The sequence below is a fragment of the Daucus carota genome, chromosome 7 (genome assembly GCF_001625215.2).
Source record: "Daucus carota subsp. sativus chromosome 7, DH1 v3.0, whole genome shotgun sequence".
Classification (NCBI taxonomy): Eukaryota; Viridiplantae; Streptophyta; class Magnoliopsida; order Apiales; family Apiaceae; genus Daucus; species Daucus carota.
In genome coordinates, this window is record NC_030387.2 from 41,597,576 (window position 1) to 41,617,308 (window position 19,733).

The following is a 19,733-nucleotide window of genomic DNA, read 5'->3' on the forward strand; positions in this document are numbered from 1 at the left end:
TGACCAAAGGACCTGACAAGAACCTAGTACTGCATAAATAATTCTGACTTAAAAAGAATATGAATTAATTAAAAATAAGATTTATTATTGATAATTAATATTTTTTCATCATTTTAAATATATTAAAAATAAAAATTTATTAGGTTATTAAAAAAGACTCGTGCACTACAAGGCCTATAAGCTAGTATCATTTTTAATGGTCTTAGACCAACTATTAAGCTAACTCAACATGGTGAAAATGATTTAATAGCACCTCCAAAATGAAGATGATTTAGGAACACCTCCGACCATATTGGTCAAACACTCAATGCGATGAAGATGATTCAAGAGCACCCCCAACCAATGAGGATGATTCAAGAGTACCTCGAACCATATTGGTTAAAGTGGTCAGCTAGAATCACATACTGAGACGAAAAACACAATGTAAAGCTATATTCAGCTATATTCACATTCTGAGAATCTCTCGATAAAGCACTGACATTATGGCAGATTTAAGTGGAGCAGAACTGCACGAGTAACTGACATTATGTGACTACAATACAAGCAACTAAGAGCTTAAATAGAAACAACATAACTGTATAGACATGTTCTGTTTATGTATATGTGTAAAGAATATGATAAACATATGAACACATTAATTTTTACACGATTCTGCATTGGTTAAATGCATTATCACGACCTACACACTACTCGTTTTCTTTCCTGTTCAATTACTTTTGATCCTCCCTTATTTCCTCATGTTGGGCAGTTGGCATCCTTTGGATGATATAATCAGGTATAATGTCAAATGTAAAGCTTGTGCAAAACTTCTATTGCCAATAATTAAAAGGAACAGCATCTCTGCAGCAAGTTCACAAAGGTATCCGAGAACTCAGTCAGAATGTTGGAACTGTGAGCATCATCATTGTCAAGGTCTGTAGGAATCATTCCCTTTCCCTAGAAGCAAAACATAAGAAGAAAAACAAAGTTCACACAAGAACAAGATAATGATTACACTTCAACAGATGGAGCTACCATAAGGGAATAACACTTCAGATAGCATTTAAGATTTTAACCAGGCAATAATTTAGAAAATGAATGCATAAAAGTTGATACTACTCTCTAAGCTTATAAGAACACATGAAGAGCAATTTATCACCCATGCAATAGCATAGATCACAACCTACTTCTAGATTCTCATTCCAATTATACAATCTCTATTAAATTAATGTGAAATATGTTGATTGAGAGGTTACATAAGTCTGTCAGAAAAAATCAACTCACATGCATGATAGATCCAGATTCACTTGTGTTAGTGCCTACTTCAAGCTTATTTACAATGCTTTCAGATGATAAACCAGCGTCTGGAGAAGTTATAAGTGAAGATCTGCAAATCGTAAAAATGTAGAAAGAAAGAAAGGGGTTGTTAGTGTTTAGTTTCCAATGATGCTAGTAATAACTGAATCAGAATAGAACAAAATTAGGCCATCCACTAACAAAAATTAAACAACAAATGATACAAGATAAACAAAATCCCAAAATTATGAAGAGTTTTGTTTAGATCTAGAGAAGATGGACAACATATACAATGTAAATGTTTTCAAAATACGGGCTAGTAATATATTAGTTTGACCAGATATAGATCAAAATTAGGCCATCACTAGTTAACAATAATAGAACAAATGAACGAAAGATAAACATAATTCCAAACTCAGCTCAATAAGATAGACAACACATCGGGTTTAGGATGCGGATTTATCAAAGATGTCCAGCCAACGGCTGAACCAATAAAATTTTATTATTTTACCCATGGCAGGACAGAAGGCTAAAAAGATTTGAAAATATATTATTATTTGACCGAAGGCAGAGGGGGAAGTTACCTTTCATACAGTTCTTCCTCGCATGAATTTCCAGATGAAGAGTGCCAGTCCGAGTCAAGAAAATTTGAATAATTGAATGAATCCCAATGTTCACCAAGACCCATCTTACTATCACATTTCAAAAATTGCTCAGAATGACTACCGGAAAAAAGCTGTCTACCAGACATTCCAGGCGTAAACCTGCAACAGGACGAGCAAAGATTTGACATACAAAAATGACCTCTAGGACAATTATATACTATTCTGAACTAGGAAAGCTATGCTAGAGAATAAAATATATATTCAACAAATTTAGGAATCAAAGATTGTTGGTAGTTGGCAATTCTCCAATTTACTTTAGTTGATCAAGAAACTAGGAGCAAAAGTTAAGCTGTAGCTTACATAATAATACAACAATGTTAGAAAGCAAGTGATCTCCCTGTATTAAGTAAAGCTGACCTGGTAGCATAAGATGCCTCACTTTCACAACTTAAGATTTCTGGTGTAGAATCTGACTGAACTTTGCTACTACCTTGGATCATATTAGGATACATCTGCTTATTTGTCTCAAGCTTATTAACATTTGTATTTGCAATAGCTGAGTTACTTTCACCGGAAATGTTGCCATCTGACAATGACCTTTTAAAAGTTGACCTGCATGAAAAAGGAAGTGGTCAGCCGCCAGCCTGAATTGTATTAAGCTAATTTCCTTGAATAATGTAAAATCATTAAACAAATTTGTTTAATTTAAAATTTAAGCAATTCATATGTGGAGCATTAAGCATACAGACAAAATGGTTTTCTAATAATAGTACTCCAAAGTTAAGAGTAATACAGATCAAGTATATGCTTAAATGCTAAATTGTTTTTAAGATCAATTACTTGAGAAAAATTTGATTCTGCAAGAGTTCGACTCCCTAAAATAATCACTAGTTGATATTAAAAAAAACCAATAATCTTGTCAGCTGTGCAGTTAAGATAAATACTGTTTTTTTATATATTATTGCAAAAATAGGAATATATGAGAAGTATTTGCCTCGGAGTACTCATGTCGGACACTCAACACTTGGACATGGACAATTGGACACGGATACTTATTTTGGGCCAAAAACATGTACATTTTTCAAAATATTACCGAGTCCGACACATAGACACATATCCATGTCGGACACTTCTAGCCGAGTCCGAATTACATAGATATGACTGTGCAACTAAAACACAAATTTTATGAACCAAATGCCACAACAACTTTTTTTTTTTTTTAAAGAAACAACTTAATAAAGTTGATTTCAGTTGAAATTGGTTGCAGATCATAATTTTACAAATATTATTAGGGAGAAAATAGAATTGCAAGTAAGTTTCAAGACTCGATGATTTTGGTAATTTATCAAAAGTTCCACCTAACCTGCCACAACAACTCAAACAAGGCTTGTTCATTGCATGGTTGTTACATTCATAAGTCGAGTCGAGCAGAGCCGTGACTAGTAATAGACTAGTCCACAAGGTATAAAATTAATAATATATATTATACTCCGTAAACAACATAGAGGAAGAATGAAGGGAATATCTTATCGAGGTAATCATATTTCTTTCGGTAAATATGTTCTTCAGGCACTTGAACCCGCTTGGATCACGTCTAGACAAATAGAAGCAGGTCGACGGGCAATGACATGAAATGCATGTCGCGGCGGAAAAATTTGGGTACGTATATTTCCAGACAAACCGGTTACAGGAAGACCCGCAGAAACACGTAAGGATATACTATGGCCCTGTTTAGAAATTAGAGGTTTTGGACAAAATTAGAGGTTTGACCACTAAAATCCGCTAATATTAGTGTTTGGTAGTTAGCGGATTGAAATAGAGGTTTGGATTCAAAAAGTTAATTTTGAAAAAGCTACTTTGAGAAGCTTTTTGGGTTAGAGGTTAAAAAGCTAATCAACCAGCTATTTATCAAACAGTTTTACAAGAAATTGCTAATTCAATCTGCTAGTCAAAACATTTGCTTCAATCAGCTAGTTAAAACATCTAATTCAATCCGCTAATTCCCAAACAGGGCCTATGTGTTCTAAATTCTAACAATTTTCCTCTCATTTTTCTCTCTTGAGCACGACCCATATATGTGTGTGTGTGTGTGTGTATTAAAGAGCAAGCAGGTGACTAACTGCGTCCAAAAAATTCAAGTAGGTAACTTATTGCAAATTTGACTCAAGTCACTCGTTTGAAATTTTTTATAAAAAATATCACTCTATCGTTAGTCAAAATTCTTAAAGTATTATATATTGAGTTTCGCACAATTTTTATGAATGGTATTACATCCAAATGAAAGATTTTGATATCTAGTATTTTTGATAATATTGTTAGATTTTTAAAATTTCATCAACTATTTATTTTTAATTTTTTGATTGTTTTATTTGATTTAAACAAAAATAAATAGTCGATAAATTTTTAAAAATCTAAAATAGTAGAACTCAAAATCTTTCATTTGGATGTAATGCCATTCATAAAAAATATGCGAAACTCAATATATAATACTTTAAGAATTTCGGCTAATGATAGAGTGATATTGTTGATAAAAATTTTCAAATGAGTAACTTATTTGAGTCAAATTTGCAATGAGTGACCTACTTGAATTTTTTGGACACAGTTAGTCACCTACTTGATATTTAACCTATATATATATATACATATATATATATACATACATATATATATATACACATATATATATATATATATAGGAGTAGGATCCTGGGAGAACTCATATTATCAAGAGAACCGAGAGAACTCCTACATCTGCCGTTGATTAAGAATCTTACTATAATTATATTCTGAAATAATATCTTTACAAAATCAATCAAATCTAATGATGTTGGGGGTATTTCTGTACCATCAAAAAACAAAAAATCAATGACAATTTTTTACCATATATATTGAGATTCTTATTTAATGCTTTGATATCTTTCATATCTTTGATTTAATGCTTCTATATCTTTTTCATATTCTTCTCTTAAATAAAATGTGGAAAAACACTTCACAGAATCTTAGTAAAATATCCATTGGTAAAATTTTTTCATTCTTTACTAATTCTAGATTACCTAAAAGATTTAAAATGTTTTACTATTTTCATTTTTTATTATTTTACTAAGATTCTTTTAAGTATTTTATCCGTATTTATTGAGATTCATATTTAATGCTTTCATATCTTCCTTATCTTTAATTTAATGCTTCTTTATCTTCTGTATTTTTTCTCAATTGAAACATAAAATTTATATATAATGCTCCATATATATCCTTCACTTAATTGAAATATAAAGAAACACTTAACGAAATCTTAGTAAAATATTTTCATTACTTACTATTTCCACAATCCGTAGAAGATTTAAAATATCAGAAGACTTTGTACAAAATATTCAGAGATACTTTGTAAAACATTTTCATTATTTATTATTTTACTAAGATTCTTTTAAGTTTTTTATCCATAATAAATATATTTCATTAGGTGTTTCATTTAGCTGGTTATTATTAATATACTATGATTTTCTTATGTGTTCTTTAAAGTAAAATTTAATTTTATAAAACTAGTTTTAATGATACTTTAATTACGATTCTACTAATTGATGCATTAAATTTTCTATATACGATTCTACTAATTGATGCATTAAAAATACTTATTCTTTATTATAGAATACTTAATTGATATTGATAAAAGGCATTTAAACACTTTGGAACATAGTTAATAGATTTTTTTTATTATCTGATTTAATATATTAGAACACCTAGCAAGATTTTTTTAATATAATATTATTGTGTGTGAGAGATTTTTTATATTATATTATTAAAATTATAATAAGTGTTCTACCAACAATATAAAAGTTAATATAATTCTGTAAATTACGTGTTCAAGTGTAAGTAATAAGTGCATTGAGATTCCACTAAATTTTTTATTAAGTGTTTCGTTAGTTGATCATATTTAACATATAAATTTGTTATGTGTTCTTTTCAAATAAAGTAGAATTTAATTGAATATAATTTAGTGGTACATCAATGAAGATTCTACTAAAAAATTTATTAGATGTTTCATTATTAAATTTATTAGGTGGTACATCAATAAAAAATTTAATTGAATATAATTTAGATGTATTTTAATAAGTACATTAAGATTCTATTAAAAAATTTATTAGGTGTTTCATTATTTGGTCATATATATTATATAGTTTTGTTATGTGATCTTCTCAAATAAAATTTAATTTAAATTAAATTCATTTAGAGATACATTAATGAAGAGTCTACTTACTGATGTATTCAACTTTCTATTTTGATAATCAAGATTTATGATATATTTCTAATGTGTATTTGATTCTAGTAAATTAAGATTCGAGTATAAAATTTATTGATACTTTGCTGAGTGTCACATTGATAATATTAAGATATTATTAAGTGTTTCACTATAATTCTACTATTTTAATATTAAATATATTTTATGTTTATTAGAGATTTTTTAGTAATTTTATTGATATTGTAATAAAGGTTCCATTAACAATATAAAATTTGATATAACTTTTTTAACTATATAATTAAGTTTTTAATAAATACTTTAAGATTCTACCAAAAATTTTAGGGGTAAGATAAATCAAATATTTGATTAAGTTTATTTAATAGATACAAGATTCTACTAAAAATTTTATTAGATGTTTCTTTAATTATTAACGTATAATATACGATTTTGTTATGTGTTCTTTTTAAATAAGGTAGGATTTGATTTAAAATAATTTAAAATATCTTAAGGTTATCTGTGAATTGGGACTAGATATACACAAAAATATGTGAATTGATTTAAGTTAATGATGGATAGGTTGAGTTGGCAGAAATACCAAAAATAGAAGATATTTTAAAAATACAAGATTTGAATTCCAGATTCTGTAATAATTTGCGTTATTTACTTTACAGCTTGATATGTGGAAAAATATCAAACTTAGAAGATAGGAAAATATTGACAAACAGATTTTGTCCGAAATTGCCCTTGTTGATATTATATTTGGATATATTCTAATTGAATTAAAAAATGGTAATAAATATATTCTATCTAATGGATGAACGGCATCTAAGGGAGTTCTCTCGGTTCTCTTGATAGTGAGGTTCTCCCTCGAACCTTACTCTATATATATATACATATATATATATAGGGTTGCACTCCACACAGAACACCTTAAAAAGAGAACATCATAAAACACTATCAAAACACCTTGTTTTTCACAAAAAATTATTTGTTAAGATCATAATTACATAGTTAAACACCAATTAAACTCAACATATAAAATCTAAAATCCAAACTCATCCAAATTATTAATATGAAATATTATAGAATCCAGAATAGAATCCAGAATGGAATCATATATTTATATTTTGCACGATTAATATTACATAGAATCATGTTATTTTTAATCCATATTTATATTTAAACATGGTATATAATATTATTATTCATAATAAAAGTTTAATTAGCTTAAAATTAGAGTTTAATTCAAGTTTTAGATGAGATTCTATATTGGATTCTAAAGTGTTCTTCTTTGAGCAATGCCACATATATATATATATATATATATATATATATATATATATGGTCCTACTCCATTACAAACTCTTCTTAAACTAAAAACTACAAACTGTAATAATAATTCTCTAAATCACATCGAAATATAGCACATATGGTATGAAAATCGATCGTTGTAAGATGGTGAAAAATACAATGAAGTCGCATTTCAAAAAAAGTTCACTGATTGAGGGAAAATTCAAATTAAAAACGGAGGGATTCTGTGGAATCATGTGTAGGAGGGTGCAGGATTATTGTGTGTGGTAAATTCTATAGGGCCATTAGATTAGACTAATCTTATGGCTGAGATTAGTTTGTAGTTTTTAGTTTATTTTTAGTTTGTATTTGAACACTTGCGCGCGCGCGCGCGCGCACACACATATATAGAGTCCTGCTCCAATATAAACCAAATTAGCCTAAAAACTATAAACCTGTTTTTGGTCAGTTTTTTATCACTATTTTTAACTACAGAAATCACTAATTTGTACATAACATATCACTAATTTATATATAGCATATCTCGCGAATATAAATATATGTATACACATATATGCAACGTATATGACCATCATCTTCACCCGAACCGTAATAATGGACCTCTTCCCACCATTACCAGACGTTTCCATGACTTGCCATCATTGTCTACCATCACCAATAGTCACATACACTTTGCATCATAACTTACCAAAACTAACGACTACTTACCACCATCATACAACTTCTCTTGCGGCTTTCTACCTCCAAGAACCTTCCTACGATTGAAATTGATCATCTATAATCGATTACTAATAGTTTAGGTAAGTAGATTTTCACAGTTTTGATAATAAAAATCGTTGTTTATATACTGTATAAAAACAGTGATTAGTGCATTGTAAATTAGTAATATCTGTAGTTATAAATAGTGGTAGGGAAACTGGTTTTTAATTTGTATTTAAGAGTTGGTTTGTATTTGATCACTTGCCTGTATAGGCTCATGATCAAATAGAAACCACCCTTAAAATAAAAACTAAAAACCAATTCAGTTTAGTGATATTCTTAGTACAATTTAGTGATATTCTCTTTAGAATTTAGTGATTTGTGTTGCAAAAATTGGTAAAAATTTCCAGAAATCGGGAAAAATCTGCAGATCTGTTCTTGTACTTGATTCTGGTGGTGCTCGCGGTGGTGGAGATGGTGGAGATGGTGGAGGTGGGGGCGGAGATGAAGGTGGTGGACATGGAAGGGTTAATGGAGCAACAATTTCAGCAAATTCAACAGGTTGCTCTGTTCTCTAGTTGTTGATAAATAGACAGAATTAGATCTTTAAAATTGGAGTAAATCGAGGAAGATGATGGAGGTGAGGACGACGGAGGTGGAGGTGCCGCAGGTGGAGGTGGTGGAAGAGGAGAAGATGAAGAAGGATAAGGTGGAGGTGGGTTGGATTTGTTGGTTGTAGATACGGTGAGGCAAATATGGAGGGGCGGTGGACATGGATGGGCAGCGGACATGGATGGGCAGCGGACATCGATGGGGTAGCGGCATGAAGTTACTGGAAGTGAAGGTGGAGGCAGGTTGGGTTGGAGGAGAAGGTGGGGTTGTGGGAGAATTTAGTGATATTCCCGTTCAAGTTTAGTGATAATCAGCTGGGTTTTTAGTTTCTAGGATAAAGAGGTTTCTAGTGGAGCATGACTCTATATATATATATCGAAAGAAGAGTGGAGAAAAAAGAGAAGAGAAGTAATAATGTAATATGTAATCAAATTTAAAATTATCTGAGTATTGTACCAAACAAAAAGATTAATAAATCAACGATTTCAATTCATCAATTTTCAAATTCTTCTTCACAATGCAAACTGTAACTGCACTACTGCAGTCTGCATTGCAATGGCCACACTAGTCACTACAACTGCACTGCAGTGGCTATACTGCAGCAGCAACAAAAGAAATTGCAGAATAAAAAATCTGGGTAGGATTTAAATTGCAGAAATCATTGGCATATGGCAGATTACAGAATATAAAGTGTAAAACTGCAGAATTATAAACTGCAGAAATCAAGTTCAACAAGTGGAAAACTGTGGAAATTTAGAATCTGGGTAGGATTTAGATATCCAGAATATTATCTCTCTCGCGGATTGCATCATTTCTCTCACTGTTAGTATTTGGTCCATGACTAAAATCATCATCTTCATCATCATTCAATATAGGGGTTAAATATCAATCAAATGATTCATTGCAGCCCGATGACTCAAGTTGGTCACTGATTGAAAAAGTGACTCAAATGAGTTACTCATTTAAAAATTTGTATCAAAAATATCACACTCTATCGTTAGTCGAAATTCTGAAAATTTTATATATTGAGTTTCGCACATTTTTTATGAATGGTATTGCATCCAAATGAAAGGTACCGAGTTCTACTATTTTAGCTAATATTGTTATATTTTTAAAAATTTATCAACTATTTATTTTTAATTTTTTGATTGTTTTATTTGATTTAAATAAAAATAAATAGTTGATCAAATTTTAAAAATCTAAAAATATTTGCTAAAATAGTAGAACTCGGTACCTTTCATTTGGATGCAATACCATTCATAAAAAAGTACGAAATTCAATATATAATACTTTCAGAATTTCGACTAACGATAGAGTGATATTTTTGATACAAATTTTTAAATGAGCAACTTTTTCAATCAGTGACCAACTTGAGTCATTAGGCTGCAATGAGTCACCTGATTGATATTTAACCCTTCAATATAGTTGGTGTATGGTCTTCTACCATCTTAACATCATCATCATCCACTTGCGAAGAGGCACGAGCACGCCTATGACTACGACGACCCTCAAGATTTTTTGATGCATCCAAGGCTTGATCTATGGCGTGACTGGGGAGAGGAAATCGCAACCAGAGGCGACTGGAGTGAGCTAATCAGGACTGGGCTTTTGTTTTTACGAGATTAGGTTATTTTACCAACTTTTATTGCAACTGGGCTTTGAGTTTTTTGAAAATATAAACCAGTCAGTTGACTGGGTCTTCTTGTCGACCAGTCATTATCCAGTTGCCTGAACTACACACAAAATCCAAGTCGACATGTCATGTCGCCCAGGGAATCACGACTGCACAACTAGTCCACGACTAGCCGCGACTAGATGAGCGACTCAACAACAATGGTTCGTTGTATAAGAAAACTTTGGAAACAAATTAATTTGATTTACAAGGTTGATATTTACTTCAAAGTTTAAATGGCCTGGTTTGACCAACCCGCGAAACACTGTAGTTAATCAGTCATATTACTTTCCTCACTTGAGTAAAAATGAATCTTAAAGGTCACATAACTTGGTAACAGGATAGATATAACACCTTGCACTTTCCTCTGAAAAGTCAGAACCTCGATTTCCAACATTGTGGTGTTGGTCTGAATCCAGTTCCCAGAGTTCTGGCTTCCCCTGATGTGGCTGAAAATGCCCTAGGAACCTGCTCAACATAACAAAGAAGTCACGAAAAGCTCATTATAATTCAACAAAATATATTTACAAGCAGAAAGAATGCTGTATACACACGATTCCCAATAAAAGGATCCATGTAATGAAACCAAATGTGACATATATGCCTGAAGATTTGACTTACACATTAATTGCATCTTGCTTTTCAGCATCCATGTAGGCATTACTATAATATCGCTGTAGAGTTCTTAAAAATTCCTGAGACTGAGTTGCTGCCTTCCACTGGCCTCTTCTCTGACAGAATATCTATGTACAAATTACACAACAAATCGGAATTATTTTTTTAAGGAAAAGAAGCATGGATGTGTATACAGAAAAATGATATTAGCTGATAAAATTTACAGTTCTAATGTTCCAGACAACAAATCAGATAGCAGCAAACATTGCATAGTAAAGACTTTGAATTTCTTTATAACTACCTTGACAAGAATGCATGAGATTTAAAAATATAAATTTCAGTTTGTGTGGTCACAGTAGTAGATGCATTGTTGGCTTCCAAATTGTAAAGTACATCACTTCTATTGTGTATTCTAGTACTGATGTCAATTCAAGCACACACCTGAACATACTTCTTATATCTGATAATTAAGCAATTGCAGCACAGTAAATCGATTTATTAATAGTCCTTTCCCTATCATCAAACATTCAATCTCACAAGAAGGCCAGTATTAAATTCCTGGTCACATAAGATCAGTGAACACAGGACTACTAAGCTTTTCTATAACTATGCCAACAGAAAAGCGAATATGAAAGTGACAAGTTAGCTAGACTCCTCATGCTGATAATACATGCTTCAACTTGGGTGTTTTTCACCAGTCCATGAAGATTACCGATCTTTTAACATTTATAAATGTATCCGATTTCATCATATAATACATTTTAACATTTATCAATATAAATCTGAAATCAATCAATTCAACACAACATCAGCATCTCGTAATAAGGTACCGATATTACGAAATATATATCGTTTGGTCCAGTTATATCAAATTAGTCACAAGTCTCAAAATTGACTCAATTTGAAAATTTGCATCAACTTAGTCATTAAGAAGTTAAAATTTTGTATCAATTTAGTCACTGGAAGATGATTTACTTGATACAAAATTTTAAATTAGTGACTAAATCGAGTCAATTTTGAAACGAGTGACTAATTTGATATATCTGAACCAAACGAGTGATGATTTTGATATTTATCCCTCAATATTACACACTTCGAGTCAATCACCTTATTGTGTGCTGCAGATCCGCCATACTGCATTGCAAGTGTGTCACCCATCATCTCATATACTCTCATCAAATCGTCTGCCAAAGGGAAATCAAGATCTATGTTGGGTGTATCTTGAAGTCCTAAAGCGTGGAGCTGCCAGCCGAAAGCAACCAAACCATAGGCATATTGTGCAACATTTGTGCGGTCCAAACAGTCTATGCAATTTGTTCGTAAAATTCCTTTCTGAAATGATGGCCTGATAAAAGTACTACCACCGACATCATCAGTGTCGATGCAAACTACACCTTTCGAGTTGCAGCATGCCTTGCAGTCATCAACATCACTGTCATAAAGGATGTAACTGATTCAATTATGCCCAGAATGTAACTGAAGGCCAAACGACACCACAGATTTGAGAAGTCCAAAAGCAATTCAGAGATCATAAGAAATGTAGTTTCATATGCATATTTTATTTGGCTAAATAATTTGTTTTTTATAAAAATATTTTACATATTACTTTTAGTTTTTAATGATTTCAGAAATAAATCATTAATGTAAAACAAAAAGAATTATGAAAGGGAAAGTAAATACCTATTGGGGGTGGGGAATGCATAATGAGGGATATTTGATTACTTCCTTTCCCTTTTGTTAGTTACCCCCTAAAGATTTTAAACTATCACAGAAAAGCACTTAATGTAATGGAGTATGCCACACACAGACATGTTGACAGCCATAGACAAGCAATACTTACTCCAACGATGAAGAATTATACACGTCCCTTATCCTTGAACATGGTTTCACTTGGCAATAAAAGAAATCAGTCAAGTTTAATGCATATGCAGCCATTTTAGCTAATAGCCCCAATACGTTCGTTGTTCTACTGCAAAATACGAGGAATATTCACATTGATTGCACACATGGAATAAAGTAAAAAGGGCAAAGAATCAAAAGCTTCTAGCTTGAGGGGGCAATAAGAAGGGATTCCAGTATACCTCCTAGAGATCTTGTTTAGATCCAAGTGAAGGAACTTCAAACGGTTTTCTTCAGGCAGATCTTTATTAATTAAATCAATAGCATTGCGAAACTCTGTACGCAGAATGGATTCACGGGGCCTCTTTTCTCGAGTCTGCTTATCACAAACCATTATAATAGGCACGTGAAAAAGAAAAAAAGACAACTAAGAGATTGCTAAGAAGCATGCTTGTGCAAATATTTCAGGACAAGACAAAGAAAATCACCAAAACATAACAGGCCTACCTTTATTAAATTTAAGATTATGATTGGATTTCCATATCTCTTAGAGAGATTCTCAAAGTGAAGTCTAGTGGCTTCATACTTAGGATCCTTCTTAGACACTGAAATGATGAGACTAATTAACATAGTATACAACATATTGTGACATAAATAATGCCAAAGAGCTATGTAGCAAGCTCAGCATACATATGATGTCAGGCTTGATATTCAATCGTGAAGTTTCTTGTGACCAGAAAAGTGGTATTGAACCCCTGTGCTGCACAACAGAACTTATTTGTGTGCATCTACCAGGGACATCTTCAATGACAATCTGTTCGGTCTCGACATCATTTGCTACACGACCTTTCTCATTAACCCCTCTTTTCAAATATCTAGAAGAGCAAAAGAGATAGTTACGGAACTAACAAAAAGCATACAATTATTTTAAAAAATTGGGCAATCATTTTAGAGAAATAAAAATTAATGCACGAGATTCTATGCTTATGCATAACTGCTTGCACTGTTCCCTGGTACTACATAAAATGATTTTAGTTTTTAAGAATTAGGATAAAATGAAGATGAATGGGTCATGGTGACGAGTCATAAGTAATCTTCATGCATAGGGAAGAGCAAGACCACGTTTATGATGTGTGGCAGTAATAGAAAACAGTGCTTGTTCGGTCTTGGATTTATAGTTGCGGAAGGCAAAAACTAAACAAACCTGGTTCCTGCGTAATGCCGAGATCGTCTTGCAATGAGGGTCAAATTGAAATCTTTTCCTGACATTTGAAGCTTTAACTGATACAACAGATTATGAGACATAATCGTAAAATAATACACTGTTAGCACCTGAACTGGTGAAGATGAAAAATGCAATGCTGTTAAACAAAAAACTCTGCACAAGTTAAAAAAAATTTGCACAAGGTATCATCGATATAAAGTAATCAACATCAATAAGGAAAAAAAATACCAATTCAGTTGACAAGTACTCAATAAAAGAAAAAACCAAAAGACTTCTACTTATCCCACATATGGTAACTTATTAGAGCTCCTGCTGAATAGGAATATCAAAGTTGAGCTTGTATTCAATAGTGGATACAGAGGTAAGACTGACATCTAAAAATAACTTGAGATGTATATTAGAAAGAAGTTCTGAATTTGTAGTATTGAAAATGTGCACCACTTATTCATGGAGCACTCTTATCTATAGTACATGGTCTTATTACATTTTAAACATTTTTTATTCCATGAAAATATAACCACGGTTCATTGATGGCAGGATAAAAGATACATATTTGATCAATGTTTAGGACATAGTAATTTAATCATTATCCAAATATGTTATACATATTTTGATACAAATGTGATTTCCCGATTTTGTACAACTTATCCTCAAATATAAGAAACACTTGAGATTCAAAAATATGATCGGCCTTGAAGCAATCATGAACTGACAGTAAGAGTTCAGTCAGAAAAGGATCATTTTCTCTAAAGAAAATACAGATTAAAAATACAATCAAAGATGATTAGTAAGAAGGAATCCTATTTCACATAGCCGCCGTATACAGAGAGTGATAAATTCAGGAAGAGGGAATCTTCTTTGGCACTAACCAGATAGGCAGACATTGACAAGCAAAAAAGGTTCACTTTTCTTTTCTTTACTTATTTGTATAAAAATCTTTCTTTCTGATTATGTAAACCAAATTGGATTTTTTCCAAATAGGGAATCATCACTTATTGTCATGCGGCTGAGGCCTCGGCTTTTGCCGGCCAAATTGTCAGTCTAGCACCACTTCCTCTGCATAGACTGGTCAATTAGTTGGTAACTCTGCAACCCTGATCTTAATAATATAAATAGTTTAACTGTATCTTTTTGTAGAACGGGGGATCTGATAAGATAATAACGCTAAAGTGCTTAAGGTGGTACCTGTTTAAAGAAACCGTACACTAGCGCAACTGTCCAGAGAGTATTTTTAAGATGATTTCGAATTCCACGAGTCATAAACTCATTCCATACGAACATTGTTTCATAAAGGACATGTCCTGATTCATGGTTACTCATGTTCTTTTGAAGGCTACGCATGATATGGTAGGAATAGCTAAAAAAGAAGTCCTTCGTGAGATCCACAGTGCACAGGAGCTTCTTGTATCTATGTCATTTACAAAAACAGGACAAGCATAGTCAATTATACAGGTTAACTGTTACCCATAATATATATATATATATATATATATATATATATATATATATGCGCGTGTGTGTGTGTACAATTATTACGAATGTTAAAACAATAACATGAGAAAGCAGTAAACTCGCAAGTTACCAAAGGAAGCTGTTAGAATTATAATTTGAAATAAAAAAAGGGACCACACAAACCCAGATAGTACCTTCTCCTCATTCAACATGATAAATTAACATCATAACACCACTGAAGTTTGCCCTGTAATTCACAGGATGTAAACAGGCAAGAGCCTCTAGTAACATTTATAAATATCAAGGAAATATTGACATTAGCCAAAAGTACCACCCAGAGATTTTATATACAATCTGGATTCTAAATTTTGTCTAGATCAAGACAGAAACTAAGAGCATTGAGCATGTGGCCAGTCTGATGTCTACAACCGCTGGTTCATAAACCAATTAATATAACAGAAGATAAATAGGTTGCAGTAGTAAATTGTACTAATTAAAAATGAAGACAAACATATCAAAAGAGGATTCTTAATAAGATACAGGGGGACTGGAATTTAAACATCTTTTCTCTCCTTAAAGGTACTGGCGAAATATTACATTTACATGCAGAATTGACAAAAGACCTGTTCTCATTCTTAGAGTAAGCCATATTGGATTGCACAGCTGAATTGGGAATTGTAATCATCTTGCTCTTAGTAACAGCATATATTGCATGACCACATATTACACCAATCTTTCTTCTCCTTGTAATAAGTAGCATGTAATAAGGTCCCAGAAACTTTACAAACCCTGAAATCAGCAATGAGATTGTAAGCTGTGTAAAAAAGAATGCATGTCTGTGTGTGTAACAGGTCATGCTTAGAAAGTTTATTAAGAAAACCATCACCTACCAACAATACCATAACAAACAGTCACAAATTTAAGCCCGCCAGTAGACTTATTCCCGTCATTAATTCTTTTTAGCAATTCACAGCATTCAACTTCAGAGTACGTTGTACAATCTTCAATGATATTAAGCTCAGAGAGCTCTAATCTGTTGATCTTCAAGACCCTCTGGACTGATCCACTCTTGTCTTGTCCAATCATATAAAAGTTCTGATGCAATGTAGACATGTCATATATATTTTTTAGGCTATTCAATACGACAAAGATGCGAGCAACAAAGTTAAAACAGAAAAAGTATCTTAACAATCAGTCATTTAGTGAAAAATCAAGCAACATCTTCTGAATCAGTTAGAATTTACATTTATGTGAAAGAGGACTATGTCTGGATTCATATCAACTTTCTCCTATGAATGAACTATATATGCATGATTGTCTGTAAATGAAAAGTAAACCGTTCCAATATTTTCTCTAACGATACCCGAAGTACAACATACTTTATCATGTAGCCCTTTAGATGGATATATACCTAGTAGTTTAGAATTGACTTATTGTCATCTACAAAAGGATCCTGAGACTGGAGAGTCGGTCAATCTACTTGGATGTTTGTATCTACTAATGTTGATACATTTGGAAACTTTAGTTAACAAGCAATGTTGTATGAACGAGTTTGAAAGGGATAGATTATAGTTTCCTGAACTATAACTTCAGAGATAAATCAACTATAACCAAATGCTATGTTAAATATACCAAATTTCTTTGTGCTTCCCTAAAAATTCATGTAACAAAATCTTTGGTTAGTGTAACCCTGTCCACAAAACAAACTAAAGTACGCCACAAGCACATATTTAAGTACAGTCCGTTGTAACATTTTTTAAGTTAACTAGATGATCACTGGCTCGTGAGTGGAAAACAGGAAAGCTTCTCTAGTTTTTATACACAAAAAACTAGATGATCACTGGCTCGTGAGTGGAAAACAGGAAAGCTTCTCAAGTAATGCTTTTATGTGTTATAAGGTGAGGAGTGTGAAAAAAGAACTGATGATGCAAGCAGTACATATACAGCAAACAGTTAGCTCGGGATATAGGGACACAGACACACACACAGATATGTTGAGCACAGGAATGCCAAAGAATAATGTTGTGACCTCCACAACCAAGAGGCAACATATGCATTGAATATTATGACATCACTTGAACTAAACCCTTGCAACCTACGTGTCTGCAAACACAAAACCGGTTGTAAGATTATATTTTTTAAAGGATAGAAATCGTTGTAAGAATTTTTGATTTATTTCTGTCAAGTAGCATTCAAGGTTTTCGGTGTTGGAAAAGTCAAAGATGGCGTATTGTCCCAAGCAAACAGAAGTTGAAGCAAGTCCACAAACAATAGTACAATCATAAGCAAGTCCACAAAAATAGTACAATCATAAGCAAGTCCACAAACAATAGTACGCAAGTCCACAATAGGTATTTTCTTAAGCAAAAACAATGTAAGTGCTTTGATACAAAAAAGTTAATTGGTGAAATCAAGGTCGGAGAACAACTATGCCTCCTGACACACAGCCATGATCAGTAGAACAGTGCACACAAAAAACAGTATGGTGAAAGATCAGAGAGATTGAAAAAAAATACCGAGCGAGTCTCGTAAAGTCGGAACTTCTGCAAATAGAAGGATTTGTGGTTAAGGTGTTTAAGATGAAAAGTTTGTTGCATCTCGGGAGACATGTTAGAATCCTCTCCAGACTCGGACTTGGAAAGCAGCATCCTGCTCCTGCCCTAATAAAAAAAATAAGCAGCAGTCTAGTCAAGACTAACGCAATAACCCTAAATTTGGTCCGGCTGATCCGGACGTAGCAGCAGCAGCTCACTATCTATCATATAAAGTCACAAGAAGCAAAACTAGATAGTAAAAAGCAGCAGCAGCTACAAGCAAGATTGGAAGACCAGAAAAGCGATGATTGAAGTGAAAATACAAGTAACAAAATCAATTAATCTAAAAATTAATTGATTATCTAAGCAAAGAAAACAACATCATATGTATATATACAAAGGGATTGATACAAGAAGATCGGAACCAGTTGGAATCGAGAGAATTATGGAAGAGTGTTGAGTCTGAACACACAACTCCGGAGACGCAGTCCACACAAATATATTAATCCTACCTGTCCTCTCTGCCAACATAAAAATGCAATAGTCAGTGCCGAGGGAGTGCAACAAGTGCAACAGCACAGGGCCCATGAAAATTTAGGGCCCCCAATCTATTACTACTTCTTTCTATCTTTTAGTATACTCATGACAAATATAATATAATTTTAATATCTCTTTAATTTTTACTATTATATTAGGGAATTGATAAATGAGCTCCACATTTTACTATTTAAACTCCAATTTTAAATTTTATACCATATTTACCCATGCTTTCTACAAATGTTTCATTCATATATAGGTGATTATACTATTTGGGTACAGTAAAAAATTGAACTGGAGCTTAAATAGTAAAATTTGGAGCTTATTTATCAATTCCCTTATTTTATTTAAACACTAATTTAAGTCTCTTTAATTTTTACCATTATTTTTACCATTATTTAAATATAATATAATATTAATATCTCTTTAATTTTTACCATTATTTTTACCATTATTTAAGTCATATTTAAGTCTAACTACTTAAAAAAAACAAATTTTCAGTTGTAGTAGTCTAATTTTGTTTATGATATCATGTTATTTTAAATATTTTAAAATTTTGTTTTGTCATTTGGAAGGGCCTCATTTTTAAAGTCAGCACGGGCCTCAAAAAAGTCCCAGACGACCCTGTCATTCTGTCAATAGTATATACCAATTTATACTACGGTTCCTCTTCTTAATAATTTGATAAAATACATAGTTCAGTGATTTCAAATTTACTTTTTTGTTATACAATATTTTTAAGAGCGTATTTTCTCGTTGTAATATTAAATATCTCTCTTCTTTTTAATTGTAGTTCCACGTATAAAAAATATAATAACATTAAATATATAAAATTTTAAATTATATACTAGAATGTGCTTTACATGAGTTATTTTATTTCTAATAAACGAAGATATATAAAATATGAACATATCATTTAAAAATTAGTTAAAAAACACATTATCATATGTTAATATTATTTTAAAATAAATGCATATTCTTTAATACTTTGTCATGTATTTTTTTTTGGTAAGGTATTTTAGATAAATTTTGAGAAAAACTAAATCAACTTAATTATTTGTATTTGATCGTATCTGAAAATTTTTTACCTGTGTTATTTCAATATTTTTTGTTGCAGGGGTTA

General features: G+C 31.9%; 1 protein-coding gene across 8 annotated transcripts; it reads right to left on the reverse strand.

Moving 5' to 3' along the window:
- Positions 1 to 533: 533 nt before the first annotated feature.
- On the reverse strand, positions 534 to 18,627 carry LOC108196069 (phosphoinositide phosphatase SAC2). 8 transcript variants are annotated; one of them, XM_017363162.2, is made up of 17 exons: positions 18,485 to 18,627; positions 18,056 to 18,199; positions 16,430 to 16,634; positions 16,163 to 16,328; positions 15,273 to 15,495; positions 14,067 to 14,143; positions 13,553 to 13,737; positions 13,370 to 13,467; positions 13,105 to 13,238; positions 12,864 to 12,989; positions 12,131 to 12,455; positions 11,030 to 11,151; positions 10,763 to 10,876; positions 2,298 to 2,492; positions 1,860 to 2,039; positions 1,264 to 1,366; positions 534 to 936 (listed from the first exon to the last, which is right to left on the reverse strand). In XM_017363162.2, the coding sequence occupies exons 1-17, from the start codon at positions 18,602 to 18,604 to the stop codon at positions 823 to 825; spliced, it is 2,631 nt and encodes an 876-aa protein (XP_017218651.1). In that variant the 5' UTR covers positions 18,605 to 18,627; the 3' UTR covers positions 534 to 822. The 8 variants fall into 8 exon arrangements, with proteins under 8 accessions (XP_017218651.1, XP_017218652.1, XP_017218653.1 ...); XM_017363163.2 differs by having other exon boundaries at positions 12,864 to 12,992; positions 18,499 to 18,617; XM_017363164.2 differs by having other exon boundaries at positions 12,864 to 12,992; positions 18,471 to 18,592.
- Between the last annotated feature and the right edge of the window lie 1,106 nt (positions 18,628 to 19,733).